This window comes from Melozone crissalis, unplaced genomic scaffold (genome assembly GCF_028551555.1).
Source record: "Melozone crissalis strain CALT ecotype California unplaced genomic scaffold, PUWL_Pcris_2 ptg000026l_1, whole genome shotgun sequence".
NCBI lineage: Eukaryota > Metazoa > Chordata > Aves > Passeriformes > Passerellidae > Melozone > Melozone crissalis.
This window is the reverse complement of record NW_026535804.1, coordinates 4310034-4331220: the sequence shown is the minus strand read 5'-3', so window position 1 is coordinate 4331220 and position 21187 is coordinate 4310034. Positions and strand designations below refer to the sequence as shown.

General features: G+C 44.8%; 1 protein-coding gene across 4 annotated transcripts in view; it reads right to left on the bottom strand.

Annotated features, from left to right (window-relative positions):
* Positions 1 to 20955, bottom strand: part of UNK (unk zinc finger) — a 45100-nt gene extending 24145 nt beyond the window's left edge. For 3 of the 4 annotated variants that reach the window (XM_054278581.1, XM_054278582.1, XM_054278583.1), the window contains exons 1-2: positions 20843 to 20940; positions 1438 to 1647 (exon numbers count right to left, since the gene is read on the bottom strand). In XM_054278581.1, coding sequence (XP_054134556.1) covers positions 1438 to 1647; positions 20843 to 20940 — 308 coding nt within the window. Of the gene's footprint in view, positions 1 to 1437; positions 1648 to 20842 lie in introns of all 4 variants that reach the window. The other variant, XM_054278584.1, reaches the window with a different exon arrangement.
* Positions 20956 to 21187: the final 232 nt, after the last annotated feature.

Genomic DNA, 21187 nt, shown 5'->3' with positions numbered 1-21187 from the left:
CTGAGGAAGGAAGGAGGGGAGGAACAGACAAGGTTTAGTCACACAGGTGAGGGATTCAATGACCAGAAGACATTTTGTAGAGAGAAGATGCTGCAGCTGACACCACCTTAGCTAAATCTGCCCCTTCTCTTATGCTGAGAACCCCCAAACATGTCACTACAAAAGTTATGAGAGTTTCCCTCCCTAAAAGAAAACTGGATTATTAATCCAGCAGCACCTTATTATTCAGGACGAGTGGCTGCCAGGGATCTGGAAAAGAGCAAGGATGTAGGAGAAGGAAGGACAATTACAAAACTACCATTTGTTTTGTTTCCCCTTTTAGGCAGAAAAACAATCTACACTGAGAAGTAAAACAGAAATATAACAAGATGGAATGGGGAAAGTTCAGATATAGCAGCATCAAGGTAAAAATACAAATGAGCAAAGGTTCCTAGATGACAATGGCTTTCGTTCACTGAGTCTGAGCCATGTATGATCCAGTGATCTGGAAGCCAAAGCCCACAAACATCCCATTTCCAGTTCCTTCCAGATCTCTTCTAGCAAGGAAGAAAGTGTTGAAACAAGCCTCAGGCCTGAGGGACTATTCCATTCTGTTGTAGTCACAAAAACTTTACTTAATGAAGTTGAAAAATTAAAACAAAAAATGTTTTGCCAATAAATAGCATTTTTGTATGTTTATACTGGCACCACAAAAGGGAACTGAAATTCCATCTTTTTACAGCATGTCTCTATAAAACACTCTCCATATTTGACCACAGTTTGGCTACACTATTTATCCCACATCTGTCACATGGCTAAAGTTATATTACTGGGTTAACCCCTTAATTGCTGGGGTCTGCCACACACACAGCAGAAAGATTTGCAGTTTTGCCCCAGTTAAACCTGCTGCAGTCATGGGGAGAGAACACCCAAAAAACCCAAACTCCTCCTCATGCTGCCCTTTCTGTGTACCTCTCAGTTCTCTACTGGCTTCTTAAAAGTTCAGAAAGACAAAATAAACTGGTATGAGTTAAAAAGCTGAGACAGATAACTCAGGAGGCAGACTGGAGGACAAAGTTTTTTACAGATTGAAGAAAGAGGAGGAACTAAGTTACCCTGCTAGTGAGCAGGAGCTGGTAGTCAGAGATTTAGAGAACAGAGTGTTTCCAAACTCATTTGTCTCATTGAGCTGTTGCTGAAGATGCTGAAGCTCATGAGCACAGTGAGTTCCCAAGAGCTCAATTCCCATCTAAGTCACCCTCAGCACTGTCTCTGCAGCAGGCCTGGAGCACACACGAGCTGCCATTCCAGATTTTACATCTGCTCCCATGTTACGTATGTGACAAAGCTGCTTTACTGCTGACTTGCCTCATCTCTGCAAGAACCGGCTGGAATCATCACCTGGCCTGATCCCAAAAGCCTAATGCCTGAAAAGCAGGGGGTGCAGCCTCTACTCACTCATCTCCTTCGGGGCAGATGCCCGTGGTCTCGTCATACTTGGTGCAGTAGATGTCGGGGCTGTAGTTGAAGGTGCCGTCGCGGCGGCGGATGGACCTGCGCCGGCGCTGGTTGACAAAGTGCCAGTGGAAGCAGGTGTAGGGCCGGTGCTGGGTGCACTTGTGCTGCACGAAGAGCGGGCACTGCTCCGTGCGGAACTCCTTCAGGTACCTGCAGGAACCAGGATGTCAGCCCCAGGGTGAGATCCAGCTACCCACAGAGAGGTGTCTGCCATCCTTCCCACACCCTCCCCTGTCGCAGACATTTTTTCACAGAAATCCTTTCTTTGGGATTCTGCATCTTCTGGGAAGCAGAGGCTCCAGAAGAAAATGTAAACAATTGTTATCAGCTGCTGTAAAATGCAATAAGATGCACCTGTGATTAGTTCATGTTCCATGTGTACAATATTAGAGCCAATCACAGAGCAAGCTCTCTAGAACACAGAGACAGAGAATTCTCTTGTTTTTAGATTCTTTCTTTCTATTCTTAGCTTAGCAGCATCTGCAACTTCTCTCTTTATTTCTATTTAGTATAGTTATAATCTATTATATATCATATATCAATAAATCCAGCCTTCTGATCAAGAAACAAAATTCTCGTCTTTCTCTCACCCCCAGCGACCACCTCAAGTCGCTGTAATACTCCCCACTCCCCTCCTGGGAGCTGCCCGTGTTTGCCATGGCGAGATATCCATTACACACAGGGATGGAACAAGAGCTGGAATCGCTTTCTGTCCGGATCGTTTTGAAGAGGCTTTTCGTGAGCTTAGGAAACATTTGTGAGAAAATAGAACTCCTAAATACCTTTCTATCCCTTTCTAAATCTGTGACTTATCTGGGCAAAAAGGGGTTTCCTTCCTACATGTTCAGTTAAAAAAAAAAAAAAAAAACCAGAAAAAAACCCCCCCAAATAGAATACACTTCTTTGAGCCACATTTAAAGCTTCAAGTTACTGAGAAAGATTTTTAAAATTTTTAAAACAAAGATTTTTAAAAGACTCATGCCTTATCATCCTGCTTTAGCCCTGCTTTGTCAGTACATGGTCAAAATTTTTAAAATTTTTAAAAGAAAGATTTTTAAAAGACTCTTTCAAGCCTTATCTTCCTGCTTTAGCCCTGCTTTGTCAGAACATGGTCAAAATTTTTAAAATTTTTAAAAGAAAGATTTTTAAAAGACTCTTTCAAGCCTTATCCTCCTGCTTTAGCCCTGCTTTGTCAGTACACGGTCAATTACAAAATAAAAATTAACCAATTTCTTTCCTGCAGTCATATTAATTCAGATCTCAGTCTTGCAAAGTGGGATAACTATCCTCAAACTCCCACATGTTTATGTTGCTTTAATTTTAATATGTAATTCCCTGAAAGTACATGGCTTCTTTTATCCTGAGAACTAAAGAAGTCACAAGCTTTTATTTGTGACACTAATAACAGTCTCTAAACCCAGATTGTAGAGGATTACAAAATGGTTTAGATCAACATAATGATCTGACTGTGATCTGTGTGTAGGTGCTTACAAAATCCACACTGCTGAAACCCACGGGCTGCCCTGTATTTACAGGGAACATCCAAACAGCTCCAGCAGCTCAGACCCGAACCCCACCAAGTTCGGTCTCAGAGGCACATCCAGGAACAAGGCAGAAAACCTGGAGCATTCTGGTCTCTTATGAGGTCAGTGTAAACAGTGAGGACCAAGATTTGTAGGTCAAAAAAAAAAAAAATACAACTATTCTGCTGGAAGCAACAGGGTGATATAACAGCAGATTCGGACTCATTTTAAACTGCGTATGTACTCCAAGGCAACAAAAAGGAGTGTAGGAATTCATTCCCATGTCAGACAGTCTTTATCTCCTGTTTCTAAATAAATGGAAAGATGCCTGATGCCCAAAGACATATTTACAGATAATATCACAGCACTAGGCTCATTCTGAAAGCAACATCTGTAAATAAAGGCTCCTTTCCTCTTTACCCCAGCTGAGGAGAAAGCCTCAGGAAAATGCACAGATTCAACCAAAGTGGTTTTATTTGTTTGCTATGAAGAGACAGTATCAGTGGCAAGAGCTTTCCTACACTGGATTTTGCAAGCATGAAAGGATAAAAGCTCTTTCTCTTCTTCACCCTCTAAATACGTGAGATTTGCAGGTTCCACTGCTGGGATCTGCGAACGCCCGGGGCTGGAAGCCTCCATGGCCACTGTAAGCCCTTCTCCACCCAAGCCCATCTGTCCCCTGCAATCCAGAGTGCCTGGAATGGTATCTGCACTGGGGCCCAAGGCTTAACACAGAAAAACCAGAGCCAGCTGCAGAACCAGGTCTGCTTGGCACAGGTGAGGGCCAACAACATCACTCTGCTCCTTTTCCCGTTTGAAAATCCAGCTCTGTTCAAACAGAGATCCCTACTTCAGCCACACCAGCAATTAATCTGGAAACTGAAAGCTGTGGTAAATTCCTCCATTCTCAAAAAGCTTTCTAAATTGTTGGAACAAGTACTTGTAGAAGGTGGAATTCCACAGATTATTTTATCTTATCAGTGCACTAGGAAGACTTGGAACAAAAGTGACTGTAACAACATTTTGGTTAGAAAGCGAATTAAGTAACCTTCAGCAGGACGATGCTGTTCACAGATGATACAATCACCACCCAGTCGTTTTCACTCACACACCTCCACGTACACCTTAGAGACACGAGATTTGTGTTACTCCCATTTTACACATGGACAAACGACAACACAGCTGGCTGGGAGCCCCAGGCAGTATCACACAGCAACCAGAATCCCAGACACAAACCAAGAGCATTTTAACTCCTCCATCCTCACCTGGTGCTGGGCTTAAGTCCAAGAACAGCATCATGAACCTCCTCAGTGCTCTGGAAACTAAGGGGAGATACCAGGCTTACCCAACCTGGGTATGGAGCCCAGCACTCCACACTTGTGATAGGCCCAAATGAAACAATTAAAAATCTGAGAGTTTAACAGCTCCACAATCAGCTGAGCTGAAGCTGCTTCCCTTCAGCAGGGAAGTTTAAAAACGTACACACTGACTAGGGATTTCAGTCTCTAGTGTCTCAATTGTTGCTGAAGAGTATTTGAAAATTAATTGCATTTCATGATTGGCTAAACTCCCTGGAGAAACATTTATTGTAATGTTAATGAGAGATAATTACATAAGTAAATGGTTCACCTGAAAAGTGTTTAACACCTAACTTGCTTCATCAGAAAGTCGTTCTTAAATGGTCTCTATTAAATAAATGATGTCTCACTCCTAATTTCAAAGCGAGTCCTGCAAACAGGTACCACAGAGCATTAATTGTGCACAGTCACCTCTGCAGCACACCCAAGTGAGGCAAGGAGAGCTGTCACATTAACTCAGTCATTTCAAGCCTTTCAATCACTGCTTTGGGTTTTTCTTTTTTCCAAGCCACTACGACGTTTTAAATCACCCTCCTCACAATAGCCTGAATGGTAAATTGCCTTACAACCCTTTATTTTCTTGATCCATGAAGTGAGTTTCGGCTCCTCTGGGAGAACACAGACCACTCAACCAGCCACTTAGTATTAAAATATATAAAAGGCCTCTAAACCACGTGTGTTTTGGGAACACAGAGAGGATACAGAGCCTGCACCACCACAATGTGATGTCTCACAAATCAGAAAGCCATTAATATTTCAGGAGCCTCTTTGCAAAGGCTCTAAACAAAACACAGAGAACACTGTCATGACAGATCCTTCTGGTGTCAATGGTCTCCGTAATTTTTTTTTTCCCAGAACAGCTGAAAAAGGGAATTTCAGACCAACCCTCAAAGCTGAAAACATGTTGATAACTGGTACACATTTCATAGCATGTCAGCCAAACTGTGTCTGCACAGGAACAGGAAATCCAGCAATGATAACTTGCATTTCTCAACTCCCCTCAGGAAACCCTACAGCCCTCACTTGAGGGGCAGAAGAATTATTACCCCTATTTCATACTGGAGCTACTTCTATATTTCTTTATACTTCTATACTTTATACTTCCATATTTCTTTTTCTAAAAAAAAAAAAAAAAAAAAAAAAGTAAGTATATGTTGTATTTTCATACCCATGTAATTTTTAAAAAGTGGAAAGCACATAGCACTGTCTTCTGATACAACATTAACATCAACAGCAACACCCAGATTCCTGGAGGAAATGTTACCATTTATGAGCCCTAGTAAACAAAGATGAATGCAATTCTAAACAAATAGGACAAGACTGGCCAGAACAATGCAGATCAAAGTCCCCAGGCTGAGCTGAACTTGCTGTCAAACAGGACGGACGCTGCTGGAAATGAAAGTTTTTTTTTCCTTAGGAAGACAAGAAGAAGTTCTTGGAGGAGTTTTAGGAACTCCTAAAGACCAACAGGAGCAGCAAACCATTAGAAAAGCCTCAATGCTACTCTGCTGAAATTCCACTTCCTCTGGGATGAGGGAAAGGGCAGTGATTATTCTGCAATTATTTACACTAGAGGGGAGGTGCTCACTGGCTTTAATTGCCAGTGGCAGCTCCAGGGCAGGGTAGCAAGTGTTTACCTCTGCAGCTTGGAATTGCAGCAGTTCCCCCTCTGCCCTGGAGGGATGGAGCAGGAACCTGCTCTGGGAGCTTCAGGGAAAAAGATGGGTGCAGTGGGGGAAGAAGAAAAAAATTCAAACCTAGAAAAAAGGAGGGAAAAAAAAAAAAAACCAAAGCTAAGAAGAATTTTTAACCTAGAACTTTCATTTTTATCCTCCACAATTGCAGCTGTGTCCTGGTCCCCTCCTTGTCTCCTAGTGCAGAGATCTCCTGCTTTTCTGCAGCTTTTCTGGTTGACACTGGTGTGCCCAAGCAGCTCAGTATGAGAGCATTCCTGCATTGCATCCATCCTGCTTCCAGGGCTGCAGCTTCCTGTCAAACTTGACCCAAGTCACACATGCAGTGCAGTGAGCTCAATTCAGGAAAATGTGCTTGTAATGCCCAGCTGAGCTCCAAATTCCTCATAAAAGCCTTAACCCAAAGCTCCCAGAAATCACTGGAAGATGCACACTGATGCCAAGGCAGCCTCTGCTTTCTAACAGAGGGATCAGAACGACCAGGGAGAGAAACAATGCCAAGTAGCAAGGAAATGAAAATATTAAAACCAACTCCTCAAAACTCTTGTGGCTTCTGTGATGCAAAGCCAGGCTCTGCTTTACTTCCAACACCCCTCACACTGCCTGAGATCTTTTTGGAGGTCTCAAGATGAGCTCCTCTCCCTTGCAGCCCTTCTTGCTCTTCCAGGTCAACCCCCTTTCTGCCAAAATTCCTCCTGGGCACAAAGAGAGGCTCACAAACAGCACCTGAACCTTCTGCAGAGAGAAAACCATGAGATAATAGAACATTATAGTCTGGCTAATGCAGCCTTGGACACAATCTGCAATGCAGGGCAGCAGTGAGATCTAACACCACCATCAGCTCCATTCCACACACGGCTGGGGGGGTGTTTACACCCCTGAAACTGCTCTGGCACCTGGGCAAAGGCTCTGCTGAGAGGCTGTGGCAGCACTGCTGGGCTGTGTCACACCACTGGAAACCAGGAGCAGCTTTGACAGCAGCTCCTCACTCAGGGCATGGCCACTGGTGCTGGGGCTCACTCCCAGAGCTGCTCCTGGGGCACAAAACCCAGAGAGGGCAGCCCAGAACTGGGGCTCACTCCCTGAGTGCTCCTGGGGCTCACAAATCCAGAGAGGGCAGCCAGAACTGGAGCTCACTCCTGAGCTGCTCCTGGGGCTCACAAACCCAGAGAGGGCAGCCCAGAACTGGGGCTCACTCCCTGAGTGCTCCTGGGGCACACAAACCCACCCAGAGAGGGCAGCCAGAACTGGGGCTCACTCCCTGAGTGCTCCTGGGGCTCACAAATCCAGAGAGGGCAGCCAGAACTGGGGCTCACTCCAGAGCTGCTCCTGGGGCACACAAACCCAGAGAGGGCAGCCAGAACTGGAGCTCACTCCTGAGCTGCTCCTGGGGCTCACAAACCCAGAGAGGGCAGCCAGAACTGGGGCTCACTCCCTGAGTGCTCCTGGGGCTCACAAATCCAGAGAGGGCAGCCAGAACTGGGGCTCACTCCCTGAGTGCTCCTGGGGCTCACAAATCCAGAGAGGGCAGCCAGAACTGGGGCTCACTCCAGAGCTGCTCCTGGGGCACACAAACCCAGAGAGGGCAGCCAGAACTGAGCTGGTCCCAAAGTCCTGCCTGCTGTGGGCACTTCACTTTGTTGTTTGCATTAATATTAGAAATTACCAGTTCAGGGCTGTATAGAGATTCTCAGAACTTGTCCAGAAGAGCCCTCAGAGGCAAATCTAACAAGAAATCTATGAATGAATTTTTAGGTTGTGTGTTTTGGCTTGGGTTTTGGTTTAGGGGTTTTTTTTTCCCCGTTTTTTTTTCTTCAAACCAAGTCTTACACTCCTGATAAGATTTCAGATATCAGGGAGAAAATGCTCTTCTGCCATTATCACTTATTTTAGTCATGTGTGCTTTCTCTCAAAGTATTAGATTGACAAAAATCCCATTTCACTGGCACAAAAACACATGGCAATGCTGGGGACATTTGTTGGCATTTTTCTATGTGTCGTGTCCTGCTGTTTCAGACAGGACTGCATGAAGCCATGGACCTCTGTAAAGTCTCAGGTGGTCCCAGTTCATCTCCTTCCTAAAAATGCAGTCTGAGAGGTCACTGCTCTCAGCTGCTCATCACCTTTCCTCCTCTAGAAGCTCTGAGTGGCACTGATCTGTCCAGAGAGCAGGATGGAGAAAGTTTGCCTGATTCAGGTTAAAAAAAAAAAAAAAACCAAACCAAACACTCCTATATATATATATATATAATATATATATATACATATCCCAGCAGCTTCACTTAAAAATTTAAATTAGTGGTTTGAGCTAACACAGATAAAATTATCTGAAGAAACCAGGGTGTGCTTATCCAACAGACTGTCTGCTCAGTAGACAGCATGGCAAAACCCAGGAGAAAATATCTAACTATAGATATTGATATTTCTAATTCAATAATGCTTATCTTTTGGGATTATTTTCAAAACTGCTATTTTCTTCTTAAGCTCAGAGAGCCACCCCAACACAAGAGGAAAAGAGCTGTCCATATTAAATCAGCTCTCTAAATTCATTTCACCCTCATAAAATTTTATTGCAAAAGATGATATCAGACACACTTTAAGTAAGAAACCCATGACTCAATTATTTTCTTTTACTGAACTGTGGTATTCCAATTGAAATGAGTCAGTGGTGCATGACAGAATCTACTTATTCCAACAGGATACTCAATAAAAATCCTACTAATACACCTTTCATTTAACATATTACAGATAGAGAACACCCATGAAATGCAGCTCTGACATTGCTCAGGAGGTTTTGCTCTTGGGGCAAGGGAGATGCTTCAGAATAAGTGAGATAAAAACATGGAGTTAAAGAATAGGATTGTTAAAAATAATTTGGAGAGTTTTATACCAGCACTCACACAATGTCTTAGGAAATGTTGGCATTTCAATGCAAACCTACCCAACAAGGAACAGAACCTTCAGCTCTCAAGATTTCTTGGAATTTGGGAGGAAAGATGTGAAACAATCTGACTTCATGGCAGTTGTAGTTCCTTGCTCCTAGGGGTGGCACAAGTCGAGCAAACCCCTGAATCAGCAGCTGCAGACCTCCAGCAGCCTGGCTTACAGCTCTGCAATGTTTAGTGTCCTTCTGGTAAGAGCAGAAGTTAAGACAAGTCTGTTTCAATAAATATTTTTTACTGAGTGGCAGATGTAATTTAATATTGAAACAGAGCCTCACATGAGTCACTGTTGAATATGAAACAATAACAAACACTTTTAGTAGCAATCTTCAAAGTTTCAATCATAATTTCAGGAAAAAATCTCATCAAGTTCTACCAGGAATCTGTGCCAAGGCATGGTTTGGGTTGAAAGAGACCTTAAAGATCATCTATTCCCAACCTCTTGCATGGGCAGGGATGCTCACCCACTAGATGAGGTCCGTCAGCTACTGTGGCTCACCAATATTGGATATTTCCCCTTTTTCCACATTTAATTGTATTTAGAAAAGTAAGATCATCGACCTGACCAAGCCCTCACACCTCACAGACCAAACTCTTTGCATACACCATGCACCAGCTGGCACAAAAGGCAAACATCTCTCTCAGGACATCTCCAGAACCATCAGTCCATCTGCCTCTCCACACCCTCAGCAGCCAGGTGCAGTTCTGTAAACCTTGAAAAGATTAGAAAGCATTTAAACCTCAACGAAAAATATATGGATCACTTTATAAAAACAAAAGGCTGACTGTGAATGTGGGGAAGGAGAAAAGGATGAGGAAAAAGTTTCAGTAAGCTCAGATCTGTCAAGAAGATAGACTTCACATGCCTCAGTGTTTTCTTTATCACCTAAATAAATTGAACCATCAACTGGAAAAAGGTCACACACAGACAGCAGTGTGTGATTTTAAAGCTGTTAGATTTCCCCTCCTCCATTAGAGCTTGACAACAATGTCAGTCTAAGGGCAAATAAAGAAAGTGAGAGCTGGGGAGACTTATTACAGATGCATGGAGTTGGGTTTGTTTGGTTGTGGAGGTTTTTTGGTTTTAAGACTTCTTATAACTCATTGTGTACCTCAGTGGTCAAAATGACAACTGCTCACATCCATAACCCATTGCTGCCCCAGTTTTTGTTGTAGAAATAGGTAGGTATCATTTAACTCTTCCATTTTCTCAGCATCGCAATGACTTAGCAAGCAAAGTTGAGCTGGATGCTTCCAAATAAATGGAAATGCAGAGTGTACTGCAGAAGGTAAAACACAAACTGCCAGACTGCAGGAAACTGAGGGTAACACACCAAAATGCACACAGCCACATCCAACAGCAACCTGATCCCTACTGGAGCTCCATTTCTGGATTTCAAAGGAGACCAGGGGGTGGACAAGAACACAGTGAATTTATTTCAGCTGTGATGAATGAATTCTGTATCACCAATGCTTCATAGATAAATGAGTGACTGCAAAAGTTCAGGCTAAAAATAACACGTGTTGGCAACTATCAGAAACCATCAGGATGTTTTTCAATTAGAAGGAAAAAGTCAGACAAACAGTTGTGCCTTGTCTACACTGAAAAACGAAGGGAAAACAGAGAAGTGCGGTGCAGGCTCATCATGGGAAGACAGATTTGCACCAGCTTCAGGCAAAACATTGTTCAGTTTGCAGTTACAGCAAAAATGGCTTTGTTTGGAGAGAAATGCCCTGCTGCAGCCGAGAAGCTCATCAACACCGTCCTGATGAGGAACAAAAATCAAGGCTTTCAAGGCAGAGCTCACTTGATAAAAGCCACATTTATCACATTTGTGAGCAGCCAAGACTTGAGGTCCACTAGGCACAGCTGTGTTCCTGCCCTGGGTGCTGGGGAAGAGCTCCTTGCTCAGAGTTCCTGGGAGCTGTGCACCCCTTTGCTTGGCACTCTTTGAGTTGTGTCACTCAAAACCCAACAAACAAAGCAATTTGAGTCATTTTTTGGTGGTGTGGTGTCTTTAAAAAGCAGGCACTTGTTGCATCAGCAGACCATGAAATGTATATAACCAAGTCATACCAATCAAATCCATTTCTAACACAAGTATTTGTTTACACAGAGCTTTCACCTTTTTAATTAAAATAATCCAAGCACTGGCAAAGGCAAACACTTAATGGCATTACATTTCAGATGCATTTCCTTAAAAGCCATTTACCAAGATCCAGAATTCTGCATAAAGCCTTGAACTTACATTTACATTTCCTTGAGTTAGTTATCCTTTTTTTCCCAAATTACTTGGCAATGAATATGTATTAGACATGACCTCAAAATTAACTCAATATTTAGGCAGTTCATGCAATGTTTTAAACACACAGCCCATTTTTCCAAGTTTAAATGACATATTTGCAATTTAACACCATTAGTTTATGTAGACTGTGCCTAAAGCACACTTTGCTGTTTTCAAACATGGATCACCCCAATTGAGACAATCCCTCATCCCTCTCTGGACTGGTTTTGCTCCACAAGTATTTAGTTGTCATTAATCCTTCCCTACAGCACCTGTGCAAGTGCTGAGCCCATGAAAACAGGATCATATGGAAATAATTATTTTTCAGGAACATGGGCTGAGCCTGTTGCAGGGCAAACACTGGAGCTCACAGCATCCACACAGCTGAGGGTCTGTACCTGCTCCAGGTGTCAGCACAATGTAGCAACATATGCTTAAATACAAGCAATTAAATATTTTACTGCTAATTACGTCACAAAAAACACCCATCCCCAGATTTATCTATTATGGTCATTTATTCAGCTTATAGCCAGGTAAATTTTCTCTCATATTAATTCATGTATTAACTCATATTATCCCATCTGTTATGGATGGGATGGATGATGCCTCTTTATCCCAGTGTTAAGTGTTTGTAGCCTCAGGAAGGTGGGGTTAACACACACCAGGTTTGGCACAAGAAATTAAAGTCTGAATAACATCCTGATGTCCTCTGTTTAAAAATTAAAGTTCCAGTTCCCAGCAAAGGTTTTTTCCCCACTGTACTTCTCTCACCACCCATTCAAGCACTAACAAAGCCTACCCAGGGCTTACAACTGTAGAAACACCAGGGAAGGCTGGGAACAGGGCTGGGCTGTTTGAAAACTTGTGTTACTCACTCTGCTAGTTGCCTAAAACAAAACATCCCACATGCAAGAATTCATAATGGGCAATTCAGAAAAATATTATTTCCATACAAACCATTCCACAGCTCAGCTCAGGCTCTCAGCTGCAGATTGTTACGAGCATTTTTAGCCAGCTAAGCCTCAACATTTTGTCTCACAAGAGGTGCTTTGGAAACAGAGCACAGTAGCCTTCCCTGTCCTGGCCCTGCCAAGACCCTCATGATTTAACACACAGCTCACAGATCAGCTGCAGCCCCACACTCACAAGTTTTAAGACAGAACATGACAGAGCTGTTTGAAGGGCTGTTTTTACACAGGACCAAAACCAGACAACCAAAGCTCCACATGACCTGACAGCTCTATAGTGCTCTCACCCAGCCCAATCTCCACTGGAAATTAAATAGCATCTGCTTCTTCTCAGGTTAAACACCAAGCAGATTTGCAGCAGCCTCTTTGGAAAGGCTTTCATTTGTCAACAGACATTTTCTGCTGTGAGTTTGAAACAAAACACAGTGATTATCTAACAAGCATGAACCTGCATCCATACCCATGTGCCAGCACAGAGATAAAAGCCAACCCTTACTGGTTGATTTTGAAGAATCAATGTCAACCATTCAATCGATTTTCTTTTCTGCTCAGCACTCAAATCAGACTTCATCTGTGCCTGCTGTGGCCCAGTGGGCTGGATTTCAACCCTCCACACAGAGGGCACAGCTCTGAATAACTGTCCTGCACACTCTGGTGTCCAAAGAAGCTCCAGTGCCCGCTGACACCACCTCTCCTCCAAGGGGAAAGCAGGCAAACCCCAGGCTGTGCCACAACTTCCCACTTGGGTAATCAATGCACTGATAAATCTGGTGGCACTCTCATGATATTTTAAATGTGCAAACAATATTTTTTTTTTTTGTTGCTGTAAAGCTGCACAGATGTCCTCAGGCATCTGCTGTTTGTATTTCTGCAATGACAGTAACAGTCAAGTGCCATCAATGAAAACTCATGGTCTACTGAAAACTTTAGAGGAGCAAAAAAAAAATCACCTCAGAGCACACTGGGTGTGGACTGACAGCTTCTTTTTGAGTTGTGGTGACATGCTGAAGACAAAGGATAACAAACAACACTGAATTATACTTTATTTTGTATTATTTTCAGCCATTCCATTCATAGAATGGCTTGAGTTGAAAAAGACCTTCAAGATCATCCAGTTCCAATCCTCAAATTCTGGTTCCAACTTCATCCAGAATAGTTTGAAAAAACTAATTCCCTTTTCATATGGCCATGGCTGCATATTAATCAAAACAAATTTTAGGCAAACAGTGATAAAAAGTCATCCCACCTTAATTTCTTAGCTGCACTTAACAGTGCCATCAGTCTTAGGGAGGCAGTGTATGCTCTGCTGAAATGGATTTGCCACTTTGACCAGCAGACAGTTAGAGGTGGTGTGAGATTTCTCTTGTTTGACCACAAATTCAGTGCAAGTTTCTTCTCCACCACTGTTCTGACAACTTCATTCAATTAAATGTCTCTGACTTCTAATAAGAGATAAGAATCAGGCCAGTATTGAGCATTTCAGTGATCTGGCTCTTTTATTGCCATCACTGCACTTCAGTGCTTAAAATATTTATTTCAAATAAAACCTAGAACTTTCCTTGTTGTAACAATCACCTCCTAAACCTGAATGAATACTACAGCAGGGTGAGGGCCTGTGAGTCAGGAGCTGCACCAGAACTAAAGCAGAGAAGGAATTGTTGGTATTCATTGCAAGGGAACATTCATTCCAGCTGATATTTCAAATGTGAAGCTGGTATTAACTGCATCAAGCACTGATCAAAATACACAAGACAAGAGATTGCTGAGGAAATCATCACAAGCATCTAAATTGGCTGTCATCACTAGGAGGAGCTTGGGAAGGCACAAACCTTCAGCATCCCCCAGTGCACCCTTCTGCTGAGGCTCCTGATATTGGATGCCCTGATATAAAAGACAAACTCTGTCTCAATAAATTAAAGGGGACAAAAGGTAGCTAAGAAATAGCACTTGCTTCAGAGCCTGCTGGCATGTGAGCACCCATTAATTTAGGACATGGGGGGGAATTGCTGGCTCTGTGCACACACAGCTTTCAGCAACAGCTCTGTACCTGATTTGCTGAACGTTACAGAAAGTTTATAGAGTACATAAATTCTTTATAAGATAGAAAGTGCTGTGATTTACTCCCTCTTATAATTCACAATTTCACCAAAATCCAGTTTAAAGTGGAAACTGATACAATATTAAAAATCAATGACAATTAGACCCAAAAAAAAAAAATCTCAGCTAAAGTGATGTAGATGACTCCTGGGCAAAGGGACCAGGTAACTTCTCACCATCTCCTTCAGCTTATTTCTGCTGCTTTCAAAAAGATTTCTGAAGTTTTCAAAAGCAGAAAATTAATGGAAGGAACAAAACCTCTCCTCAGCATCCTCTGAAAGTGAACACAGCTCTTCATGTCCTGACAAGCAGCTTTCCACGAGCCTCAACACAGCAATTAAAGATATTATTGCCTCTTTATTTTGCTCCTGTCTCGGAAATTACAGCTCCTTTAGCAGGGACCACAGAAGGGCTGTGTCCCTGCCCAGGCTCAGCCTCAGCATTAACACAGTCTCAGTGACAGCTCATGCTAATTTGCCACACAATAAGTGTGATTAACTGATGTCCTGACACATTCCCTCCTGCCACGCTGTCACAGGGGCAGGGACACAGCAAGCAGCCAGGCAGGGATGCAGGAAGGCTCTGCAGGAAGATTTTCCTGAGAGCACTGATCAGACCCTTTGGAATAAGAAGGATCAGCGTTTCAGCTGCTCCTAGAAGATAGTAAAAGCTTTTTCTGGAAGAAGAAGAGCTCCAAAGACAATAAAATGCAGTAATTCCAACAGAATGTTCCTTAAAATAAAGCCACATGATGTAAAAAATAGTAGACAATACATAAACTTACAAAATGAGAAATATTGATATAATGGGGAACTCTAAGCTCTGAGGTTGTCAGGATCATATAATAAATGGAATTGGGAAGGACCCACAGAATCAGCAAGTCCTCAATTTTATAGAACAGTTATTAACCTTAATATTGCCTCCCATGCCACAAAAAGCTATCCTATATATGCTAATGTATATAATATATATATATAATGTATATAATATATCCTATATGCTAATGTAAGGAACAGATAATCATCAACATGATACTTTTTATTACATTAAAAATTAAAGAACCATCTTCCACATTGAAACAATTCTGCACCATTGAACTCCTCTCCTCTTTCATGGAGTTTTGGATTTTTGAAACACCAAACCTTGCCAGACCAAAACTAATTCTGAGAACGTCACAGCAGTACACAAAGGTTTCTGCTTGACAAAACATTGATATGACACCTCTAGGGCAGTTATCCATATGTGAATTCCCTGTCAGACTGATATCCACAAGTACTCAAGGAGTGGGAATGCAGCAGGCAAACCACAGGTCCAGCCCCACTTCAACAGGAGGGAAAAATTCCTTTTTGCCCCAACACATTTGGGGCACAGATTGGGCCCAAATGCCCTCACCAGCCCCTCTCTCAAGCTGGAGCCTTTCAACACTCGGCCTTTGAAGAACCATAAAATGTAAAATGTTATTTTCAGCACATGTGTTTGGTGTTGAGAGCATACTGTGAAGGCAGCTCTTCCTGTTCACACTCCAGCACTTTATATTTCCAACTTCCTGTAACTATTCACACTTCCTAATAACAGCTGGCAGTGGATGTGCATTCAGTGAAGTTCACACAGACTCAAAAAATACCAATAATGATTATGATAACCAGCTGATACTTTCCTGATAAGATGACATTTACAGGTAATGATGTAGTGGACCACTGGTAAGTCCCAGGTTTAAGAGTATTGACTCACTCTGTGCTTTCCTAAGGGTATTACCTTACACTGTATATAATAGAATAATAACATAATGTATTCTACATCTTCTGTGCTTTATTACCAAGTCTGAAACCTAAAAACACCTGGGTTTCTTTTTGTTGTTTTTGTTTTCTGAGTTATTTGGGTATTTTTTTCCTTTGCTTAATTTTGTGTTTTGTTGAGGTGGCTTTTTTTTGTTGTTGTTGTTTAAACAACAGGTCTAGTTTCTGTAACTTGTATAAGTCCATATCAGCTTATTGATCTAAGGGTTATCACCAGTAAAACCAAAGCAGAATTAGGGCAGCAGTTTGTTATTTTAAGAGTCCTGATGGTTTAAAAAGAACACAAAAGGTTTTTAAAAACAATTTCCAAAGCCTCAACTCGTGCAGTAGGGTGTGAAGACCACCCAACTCAAGCAGATCAAATGTACAATCTGACAGACTGTGCAAGCAAATGTTCTGGGACCTGGCAGAGCAAACAGCAACCCTGAAAAATTGTTAGCTACACGTCTGGTTTTTGGTTTTCTTCCCACAGACACTCAGTCTGCACCTCTGAGATCAGACATGTCCTGTTTGCTCTGCCAGTGGTAAGACACTGTCCACTGATAAGGAGATAAGGATGACTCTGCTACGACGGATGCTCTGAGTGCGTTTTGGAGTTAGAATTCACATGTTTAATTTTGAGATAAGGCTTTAAATAAGCACACCTATGGTCTTGGTATTTTTACTTCTTCTTCACCCACATTTCCACTGCTGCCCTAATCTGAGTTCCTATTTGAGGCTGAGAAACCACCAGACAAGGCACGATGCAGACACAAGAATATCTCTGATTTCAGTAATAGCCAAAGTACTGCACCAGCTCCATTTGCATCCCCATTTACAATGCCCTTCATTTGAGTTTTCTGGTCTTTCAATGCCTAAATGGCACCAGAATGGTTGCAAGACAAAGCTTGGGTGAGCAGCAGCCAGCAGTCACTCCACCACAGCCCAGCCATGTGGGTGCAGCTCCAGCACGACTTACAGGGTATAAATCCTTCAGGAATTTCCCACAGTTCCTCTCCTTGTGCAAAAGGAAAGACAAGTTCTTTGCCTTTGATGCTGCAAAGGCATAATCACAAAGCTTATCTTGATGCACTGCAAAAGAGGACAGGATGTGCTCCCAGGCATCTCACCCAGATCTCAGTGAGGGCACACAGAATCCTGAAGGTCACTTCCATGGGTGCTGCTCATGTTTGAGATTGACAAACTCAAGAAAAAATGCCTTGAGTAGCAGTGATTTGGGTTATGCACAACAAATCTGTGTTCCAAAGAGTTTATCACCTGAATCAGGGTATTTTCAATGCTGCTTGTGAGCCTGTGTGCTCTGAATGCTCTGGACTGAAGGGACTCTCTGTTTTTTTATTAAATGGGTTAATTTATCTCCACCTGAACGTTTGCTTTCCTGCAGAGTTATTAAACTGTCTGACTTTCAGGTGAATGCACAGTGAACAAAAGGGCTGCTCCACTTTCACTTATCTAAATTCTGCCAGATCAATAAACACCCAAACAGTGGAAACAATCCTTACAATTCACAATTAAGGCATCAAGCCTGACTGAAACCAACCACACAGAGGAACCAAAACAAAACTACCCCAGAGCACTCTGTGCCTCCAGCTCCAGTGACTGAGAGCTCACTTTCAGTTTCTTCCAACTCAAGTCTACCCACATGAGTAGATACACATTAAAGACAGAGGTACCTGCAGAAATAACAAGCTAGACAGAGCTGAGAAACGCTGCAAAACCAACCCTCAGCTGAGGCTTGACAGAGTCTGCCCAAATGAAACCCACTTCCCATGCAGCCCCTGCAGAGCACATCACCCCAAGCTGATCCCAGCCTCCAGGAGCCCCAGGAAGGAGCTGTCTCACCCCTTTGTTACCAGGAATAAGCTGCTCTCACCCTGCTACAGGAGCTGTGGGATCACAGAAAGCAGCCACACGCAGCAACATCTAATCCAGCAACCCAGGGAGAGCACAAGAGCAGCCCGGAGTATTCTGTTACTCACTCGGGTTCTACAAATGGAATCCCATCCCCAGACAAGGAGCAGCCCATCCATAATTAAACAGCAAACTTTGGCATCTACCAGGGACTTGTCTCCAGGAATATCCAGCTGCACTCCACAACTGCTACCCAAGGACACAAATCAAGGAAGCTCGGCCTCTTCTGCCAACAGTGACAAAGGTGTGAGAGAGCATCACCAGCTCTGCTTTCCCCACATTTTCTTTTGCTGCACATCTAAAGTAAACATAAAATCTTCCTGACAGAAAGACAGAGGTTCAAAGTATCTAAAAAATCTCATGCAAGTAACACCAAGAGTTTGGAAATTCACGCTAATACAGAAATTGGAACGTTTCCCTACAAATACAACCAAAACTTTCTGAGAGATCCCCAGCACCAGATTGCTTGTCCCCAGGGAACAGCAAAGTATAAAGATAATTAAGCTTACTCGAGTTTACAACTTGTAACCTTTGTGTCATTTTATGGAAACAAACTATATTTAAGGGGGGAAAAAAAAAAAGGAAGAAAATATTTACATTTTGACAACATACAACTTGTTCACATGAGCCACCAGCAAATAAGTTCCCATATGTTATCAGGAGGAGGTTTACAGTCTGATGTGACCCAGTGTACACATCCCAGACTTCCAAAGGATGGCTCACATCCCACTGTCAGCACTCAGCAGCCCCCAAACCCGTCTCTCACTTACGGTTATTCAGCTCCTCTGCAACTGTTTTCACTGAAGTATTTATAGCATTCCATCTTCAAAACACAAGTTTTGCCCTCTGGAAATAAGCTAATTGCACCGCCAGCTTTGTTCCACACTGTCCCATTTCCGTCCTCTTTCCCAATCTCCTCTGCTTCGTGAAGTCTTTCTTCCTCTGTTTTTCCTAATACTTGACATCCTTATTTCCACAGTCATGCTCAGCCAAGTTATCACCTTCACCTTCCTCTGTCCAGTGTGCTCACTTTCTAAGTGTCACCTCCTTGTTTTCCTTCTCCATCACTAGTGTGATTCCACCTCTACAGGCAGCTCCTGTTCCCTCTTTTTCCCTACAGCAACAATCCCAGCAGATTCTTCCATGCCCATTTCTCCCATAAAACTGTCAGACTTGTAGAGCACACCAAAAACCAAGCAGCCTACGAGACTGTGGCTTGCCAGGTCCCTAAAGATCGTGACAGGATCTTCAGAATGACAGTAAATCTGAAAGCCCTCACTCTGCCATAGCATTCCTGGAGGAAAGGAGTGGCAGGCAGTGATCCCAGCAGCAGGCACACCAGCTGTATGGACCCATGTCTGTGGATTCCCCAAAGCTCTTTTTATTCCAGGTATCACAGTGTGGACGTAAGGAAGTCCACCACCAACCTTATGAAAATGGAAATTAAAAGCACACAGGGCACACGTCTCACTTTGGGTGGGGGCATCAACACAAGCCAGAGATAGGAGTATTTGTAGGGTATTTGTAGGACAACACCCTAAAATGATAAGGGAAACGGCTCAGCACATATATTTTGTTCACAAAGAACAGTTCCAAAGTTTTTTCTTTTAAGGACAGGGAACACACAACCCATTTCCAGCCATACCCATCCATCCCAGCCCACCCAACAAAGACAATGCTCACTCCCAATCCATCATCCCATTGCACAAGAGGATGGGAATCTCATCCCACAGCCTCCAACTCCAACAACTGACCACAGGCCAACTTCACACAGCTCCACAGGTTGTGTTTCCCTGGGACAAGGCAGCAGAGTGGTATTTTTTGGTTAGGAAAGACACATCCCAGCAACAAGTGTTACCTGAGGGAGTGTGTGCAGTGATGGAGGTGACACACAGCCAGAGGCCCCGCACAGCCAGGTCACACCTGAGCAGGGCCAGCAAAAGAAGGGATGGGGCAAATGCTCATCGACATTTCCATGTAAACCTTCCAAGGGGAATGTTCCACACACCTGTGTCACTCCCAAAGACACCTGCCCTGACAGGGACCCGCTCCATCACCAACCAGCGAGGCTGCAGCCCTGGGCACCTCCTGTCACCTCACACCTCCCTCCACAGGTGCCAAGGAACGCCCGGCACCGCTCAGGGATGGAGGACAGCAGTGACAGCCCTGGGTGACAGCTCAGCAAACCCTCAGCCCCTCAAAGCACCGCGAGGCGACCCCCGGAGGAACGGAGCCCACCGAGGGCGGGGGGCAGAGCTGGGGATGCAGGGTCCCCTCACATCCCGTGGGACAGAGGCCCAGCCTCGGGCCGGGTGTCACCACAGGGCCCGCGCTACACCAACACCACGGGCAGGGACCGGGGCTGTCACTCGCGGCTCCCCTCACCCGCCGCGGAACGGATCGGGACTGTCACATCCCGGGGGATGCCCTCACATCCCGGGGGACCGACCCGCACCCCAGGCGGGGGTGTCACCCGAGAGGGCGGGACGGGCGGGCGAGGGGCCGGGGGTGTCACCGAGGGTCCGGGGGTCCCCTCACCCCGGGGGAGGCGCGGCGGCCCCGGTGCATCACGGGGCTTGGGCGGGGGGGGTCGCTCATCCCCCGCCCCTCCCTCCCGCCCCGCCGCCCCCGGCCCGCGCCGGCCGAGGCCGGTTCCAGCCGGTGCCCGCGCGTCCCCCCGCGCGCCCCCGCGCGCGCCGCACGCTGACGTCAGGCGCGTGTTGGCGCGCGGGCGGGCGGGCGGCGGCGGGGAAGCTCCCGGCTCTACGTACGTGTAGTGCTGCGGCTTCTCGGGCTGCGCCTGCAGCGCACTGGCGGCGCTCGCCGGCCCGGCCGCGGCAGGGCCGCCCGCCACCGGGCCCTTGGACATGCCTCCCGCCTTCCGCCGCCGCCGCCGCCGAGGAGACCTTTATTATTCACTCTGCGCGGTCCGCACGGAGGGCGCCGCGCGCAGGCGCCGCCGCCGCCATTGCCGCCCCGGTGGCGCGCGGGGTGGGGTGGGACTTGTAGTCCCGCCGCGCGCGCGCCGCCCGCCGGCCCGGGACGCGGCGGGCGGTGGCTTCCGGCCGGCGGGACTACAACTCCCAGAGGCGCCCGGCGGCGACGCGGCCTCCGCG